The sequence below is a fragment of the Alexandromys fortis genome, unplaced genomic scaffold (genome assembly GCF_014885135.2).
Source record: "Alexandromys fortis isolate MF-2015 unplaced genomic scaffold, M_Fortis_MF-2015_v1.1 scaffold_122, whole genome shotgun sequence".
In the NCBI taxonomy this organism is placed as follows: Eukaryota; Metazoa; Chordata; class Mammalia; order Rodentia; family Cricetidae; genus Alexandromys; species Alexandromys fortis.
The window spans coordinates 1,668,435-1,674,612 of NW_026068004.1; the positions used below are offsets into that span (position 1 = coordinate 1,668,435).

A 6,178-nucleotide genomic window follows, 5' to 3' on the forward strand; every position below is an offset into this window, starting at 1 on the left:
GGGGGGGGGGGGGGGGGGGGGGGGGGGGGGGGGGGGGGGGGGGGGGGGGGGGGAGGGAGAGAGAGAGAGAGAGAGAGAGAGAGAGAGAGAGAGAGAGAGAGATCCATCTAGGGTTTATCTCCCGTCATCCATAAATGTTCTCCAGCTCCTCTCCTGGCCCAGCTTCCTTTCTTCCCCTGTGTGACTGACCCTGCGTCTTAGTTGTCATAGCACAATATTCTTTAAGATGTGTGTATGTATTTATCATTTGTGTGAGTTGTGTAATGCATGTGTTGGAGTGCCGGTACATGTAGTACAGTTTGTGTGTAGCGATCAGAGAGCAGCCTGCAGGTTGTGGGGATGAAACCCAGACTGTCAGGCTTCTATCTGCAGAACCATCTCCCAGACCATACAGTTCCATTTGAAATGAATGTTCTGCTGTCCGTGTTCCAGGATTTAATGGGCCTGGTTACAATAACAGCAAGTCATTGTTATAAATGAAAAGACAAATGAACATGAACAAAATTGAAACAGCCCATTTGTCCTTTTTCTGTGGTGAGGAAAGACAGGTGCCACATCTCAGGGTCCCTGTCCTGGAGCCTGAGCCCGTATGCGGAAGCACTGTCACAGTCTGCACAGGCGTGTGCTGTGGGTTCGGAGCAGTGTGGGGGGAGCTGAGAAGTCTGTTTTTTCCCAGGCCTTCTCTCCATGGCCAATTCTGGCCCAAACACCAATGGCTCCCAGTTCTTCCTGACCTGTGATAAGACAGACTGGCTGGATGGCAAGCATGTGGTATTCGGGGAGATCACTGAAGGCCTGGATGTCTTACGGCAGATTGAGGTGAGTGGTTGGAAATGGCTGCCTACCGGGACCGTGGGTGGCAGGCACCCCAGTGGGAGAGTTGGAGGAGTTCTCTATGGCTGTGGAAGGGGGCACTTGGAAGACGTCCCTATTGGGGGAGAGGGAAATCCCTGCGTAGCTCTCAGCCCTGTGCTTCTCGTGATTTCTCTGTTGTGCTCACAAAGGCTCAGGGCAGCAAGGACGGGAAGCCGAAGCAGAAGGTGATCATCGCTGACTGCGGAGAGTACATGTGACCATGTGACGCTGCGCTCGCTAGTCCCCACTCCTGCCAGGCTGCCGGGGCCTAGACAGTGCGCTACCAGTGTGTCCTGGGCTGACTAGAGCCATTTTATTTGCTAAAATAAACTATTTTTTGTACTGTTGCCTCTAGCGAGTTCCTCGGAGTTCTCCATGGCTGAACTGTGCCCTGGACGGGACGGCCAGTTTGTGAGGTGTAACGCCTTCCTGCGGTGTTTGTAGCCTTCCTGGGGCTAACTCCCTTTCTTTATGCCAGATGTCCTTGTCAGATCTCAGGGCAGCAGCAGTCACAGCTGCTTGTCTCTTGCCTGTGCCCCGAACTCATGCTGCCTGCCTGGTGCCAGCCTTAGTGACTCCAGTGTCCGCCTTTATGCTCCACTCTCAGGTGTTTAAAATGGTATCTTATGACTCAAAATCCAACTCTGCCAGATACTCCAAGTCTTCGGGTAGCCTGAGTGCAGAGTTCCTCGAGGACATTAGTCTTTTCCTCCCAGGGTGCTAACCTGATCCAGTGAACTAAATACTAATCTACCTGGAACGTACCTGCACAAGAATAGCTAGACTTGGCCCAGGCTGTAATTGACCCTGCTATGTTCTCCAGTCAGAGGTCAGCCTCAGTGAGCAGGAACCATCTTAGGATAGGCATTTGAAGCGAGGAAACAACAGTACTTAGGACTTGTTCTAGAACCAGGAGCGGCCATGTGTAAAGAACTTAGCAAAGAGTGCCAAGAGATGGGGAGTTACTGTCACAGTGACCTTTTCCACTGATAGCCGGAAGAGTTGAGGCCTGGAGGCAGCTGAGGACAGAGAGACATACTGGAACCCTTGAGGAAAGGTTTTGCTTGTTTGGCTTATACTTCATTTTTTTTTTTTTTTTATGTGCATTGGTGTAAGCGCGTCAGATTCCCTGAAACTGAGTTACAGGCAGGTGTGAGCTGCCATGTGGGTACTGGAAATTGAACCCAGGTCCTCTGGAAAGGCAGCTAGTGCTCTTAACCACTGAGCCATCTCTCCAGCCCCTATTTGGCTTATACTTCTACATCATATAGTTCATCATTGAGGGAAGTCAGGGCAGAAACTGAAACAGAAACCATGGAGGAACACAGTTTTCTTATACAGCCTGCTCAGGAATGGTCCTGCCCACATTGGTTTGGGCTTTCCTCCATTAAGAAAATGTCCCACAGGTGTGCCCATGTGCCAGTCTGATGGAGGCAATTCCTCATTGGAGGGTCCCTCTTCCTAGGTGTCAACTTGACAACTAAGATTAGCTGTCAGAAACCCTGCACAGATAAACCAAACCTCTGCCAAAGATCATCCAACTGGCAAAACGAAGTTGGGGTGGAGCTTGTCTTGCCTTGGCTATCGGCAGTAGCGTACCAAGCCTCAGTGTGCTGGGGTTTTCAGGGAAGACAGCTCTGGAAGGATAGCTGGGGCTGAAATCATGGTCCTCTGCCAGGCAGGAGTCCAGCATGGCTCTGGGGCCTGGGTGAGATCGCCCCGCAGCATAGCTGTGCTGTTTCCCATCCTCAGCATGCAACCCCTGCCCTGCTGCCCGCCACTGCATGGACCGTGAGCACCTGAAGGGGCCTCTTTCCTTAAGGCTCCTTGGCTTCTCTTCTGGGGTAATCTTGCCCACGACACTTCTGTTCCAGCTCCAAGACAGCAGTTTTATTTTTGTGGCTATTGCCGAGTTGTGTGCCTGCCTCTGATGGCTGCACAAAGGCAGAAATGAGGACTATGAATTTCCTTTAATGACAATGTTCGAATCCAGATGTCAAATCCACAACAGATTTTTCACCAGTTGGTCTCCTATGCCTGTCTGTGGCCAGAGGTTTAGTTACTGACATCCATAAATACACTAGGGTTCTGCTTGGTTGCTATCTTTGTTTTTTGAAAGATCTTGAAATATATTTTAGGCTGCCCTTGAACTCATGGTAATTCTACTCCAGTCTCCCAAGTACTAAGTGTATATCACTATCCCTGGCTTTCCCATGTTTTTTTAATAACCCTTCTACAGAAATCTGGTTTTATACCTCCAGGGCACAGGCTATGGAGTAATGGAGGGAGTTGTTCATGTCTGCACACACCTAAGGCCTCTGGTGGATACTAAAGAGCCCGAGGTCCATTTAGTGCTCCGTATTCAAATCAGGCTGAGCCAGTAGTCATCACGAATAGGTGGGTAAATTAGATTTCTGTGCCAATCCCAAAGGACATTTAATAGATGCTCCTGGGGGAGGGGTGGAGACGGCCTGTTGCTTGGGGACTCAGGTAGGTCAACAGGATTATAACCAGGACCATCTTCCCACCCTCGGGCAGAGGAAGGGAACAGAGGGGCCAGGAAAGGGCCAAGCCTGTGAAAGGGCAGAACATGGACCTGAGTTGAAAGCCCCCACCTTCCACCTTGGCCTTGGATCTGATAGGATCTATTAATTTCATTTCCTGGTCAGAGGGGCTAACCAGATAAACAGGGTGACGGCAGCAGGCTGCGGACTCAGTGGCAGCCGCAGGCCTGGACCACCATGTTGTGCTCCTTGCGCAGGATGACGTTGTTGCTGCTGTCGTAGTAGAGCACAGAAATGGCACTCAGCTCGGTGGGAACACAGCACACCTTGGGGACGACTTCTGGCTTCATCAGGTGTATCTGTTAGGGAGGGGGATGCAGATAGGAACGTGAGCCTGGTGGTCCCAGCTCCCACCCACTACAGTCCAAGGTCATGTTCCCCTGCAGCTAGAGGGGTCCCTCCCTGCACTGCCCTGCCCACTCCCCTCCAGACAGCCAGGCACCTGACTTGGAGGACGGATACACGAGCCCTTTGGCTCTCTCAGCCCCTGGTCCACTGTCACCTCCACTTCTGCCAATACTCAGGCTTACTGGTCCCCAGCACTGGGTGCCATGGGTCATCTTCTGGGGCCTCACTGCTCCGAATAGCTCTCTGCTTTACTACATCCCCACCAGGGAGGTGTCAGCTATGGAAGGGGCAGCCTCCGTTTGCAGCCTGAACTAGAAGAATTGCTGGTACAAATTCAAGTACTCTTTAAGTTCAAGGACTCTTTCCCCTGCTTGCTGTAGCTCAACCTCAACCTCGGAGGCAAGGCTGTCTTTGCAGGTGCTAAGCAGGTTGTATGGCTGTCTGATGGTGGCACTGAGCTTGAAACGGGCACCAGGCTGAGCATCTTTCAGGACAGTGGCTCCAGGCATCCAGCAAATACCAGGACCCTTTGTGAAAGGACACCTTAATAATGACTTAAAAATGACTAACCATGATGTCCACTCTAGAGCAGTGGTTCTCACCCTTCCTGTTGCTGTGGTCCTTTTAATACAGTTGCTCATCTTGTTGTGACCCCAGCCAACAAGTTACTTCATTGCCTCTTTGTGACTGGAATTTTCATACTGTTAGGAATTGTGGATATCTGGTGTGCAGGATATCTGATGTTTAACCCTAAAGGGGTTGTGACCCACAGGTTGAGAACCTCTGCTCCAGCGCATCATTTGGCACAATTGTCTATTAGGTAAACAAGGCCAGGGGCACTGGGTGCTAGGATTCTAGACAAATGTTCTGGTAGGAAGTCTTAACACCAGGCTCCACAAGCACAAATAGACGGCAGTTGTTACTGCCTTCCTGCTAGCAACTTCTTCCATCACTGAATGGCCCAGAGCAGCCAGGAAAGAAGTGGGGAGCTGGTCCAGGAGGAGCCAAGTCCCCAAAGAGCTGAGGGTTCGTGAGTCACCCCGTCAGGCAGGATGGCTGAGCCCACAGAACATCAGAGAGGACAGATCTACCAGGATACGCAGGGCACTTGGGGCAAGGCAGCCCCCAGTGGGCACCCATGTGTGTGTGCATGCCTCAGTCTGACTTCAGAGGCTGTCAGTCTGGGCCCCACACAGTCCACAGGTTCCCACCCAGGCATGGGCAGTGCATGTGTGCTCAGGTGTCTGTGCAGACACACCCATGTGAGCAACATTCACTGAGGGCCAGAAACCAAACTGCATGACAAAGACTGCAGAGAAAGTTCCCACCCCCAGGCCTGTCCCAGTCCCTTGGACCCCAGGAAGGTCACTGTGATACTGACCAGGGCCTGCATGGTGGCGTGGTTGGTGGAGTTCATTCGGTGGCCCAGTGGGTAATTGCACTCCCCCTCGCAGTAATAGGCTGAGTAGCCTTGGGGGGCGATGACCCAGTCCTGTGGGAAGGGGAAAGCTGAGTCACATCAGCGTGTCCTTCCAAGACCACTGGCGCAATTCCTGTCGCAGGGTGACCTGAGGCTGTGAACCCTCATCCCCTCAGCAGGCAGGGTGCGGCGGCAGCCCTGTCCTCCAGGCCTCACCCTCCTCGGCTGTGTCCCCCACGGCTGCCCCCACGCCTCCTGCAGCAGCTGTGGCAGGAAGAGCGCAAAGGCCCCCCCACCCAGCCTCAGTTTCCCCATTTTAGCGCTGACAGCTTACTGGGCAGAGGGCTCAGGTGGCCTCCGTTTTCACAGTTAAAGGCACAGTAGCTCCACCCCTCCCTGGAGACACCAGGCTCTTCAGGTGGCTTTCAGAGAGGAGAAGCAGACATTACCAGCCAGCCGAGGTCCCGGAAGCTGACGTAGAGCTCATGCCTACGGCAAACATCTCTGCCTTGGGAGCTGTGGCCATCATCTGCAGGGACAAAACGGTACCAAGTCTATACCGTGCCTGACACAGCCCACCCTCCCTGCCAGGCACAGCCTACCCTCCCTGCCTGGCACCCCACAAAGGTCAAGGGACTCTAATAAGACATAGTTGACAGACTGGAAGGACTCGGCCTGTAAAGGAAGCTTCAGTCGGATCCCAGCCTGGCCCTCACCAAAGATTCCTAGGTGTTTATTCAAGTGCTGCGTCTGGATGGTTTTATTTAGCTGCCTCTTCTTCCTTTGTGGCCTCACTACCCGAGGGGTCCGCACAGGGTTCCGGCTGGCTCTGAAGAAACCAACCATGAAAGGCTGTCTGGAGCGTGGTGCCTGTTGTCCCAGCAGACCTGCCAGACCAGGATCCATGCTGTGCCCTGGGAGATGGAGACAGAGATGAGAGAGAGAGAGAGAGAGAGAGAGAGAGAGAGAGAGAGAGAGAGAGAGAGAGAGA

At 52.9% G+C, this 6,178-nt stretch overlaps 2 protein-coding genes across 3 annotated transcripts in view; one reads left to right on the forward strand and one right to left on the reverse strand.

Moving 5' to 3' along the window:
* Ppie (peptidylprolyl isomerase E) overlaps positions 1 to 1,202 on the forward strand; it is a 12,399-nt gene extending 11,197 nt beyond the window's left edge. For both annotated transcript variants that reach the window (XM_050161421.1, XM_050161422.1), the window contains exons 9-10: positions 677 to 819; positions 1,005 to 1,202. In XM_050161421.1, the coding sequence (XP_050017378.1) occupies positions 677 to 819; positions 1,005 to 1,073 (212 nt within the window). In that variant the 3' untranslated portion in view covers positions 1,074 to 1,202. The remainder of the gene's footprint in view (positions 1 to 676; positions 820 to 1,004) is intronic.
* Positions 1,203 to 2,437: 1,235 nt separating this feature from the next.
* Positions 2,438 to 6,178, reverse strand: part of LOC126513183 (bone morphogenetic protein 8A-like) — a 20,715-nt gene continuing 16,974 nt past the window's right edge. The window contains exons 4-7 of the mRNA XM_050161420.1: positions 5,904 to 6,101; positions 5,637 to 5,716; positions 5,149 to 5,259; positions 2,438 to 3,718 (exon numbers count right to left, since the gene is read on the reverse strand). Coding sequence (XP_050017377.1) covers positions 3,569 to 3,718; positions 5,149 to 5,259; positions 5,637 to 5,716; positions 5,904 to 6,101 — 539 coding nt within the window. The 3' untranslated portion in view covers positions 2,438 to 3,568. The remainder of the gene's footprint in view (positions 3,719 to 5,148; positions 5,260 to 5,636; positions 5,717 to 5,903; positions 6,102 to 6,178) is intronic.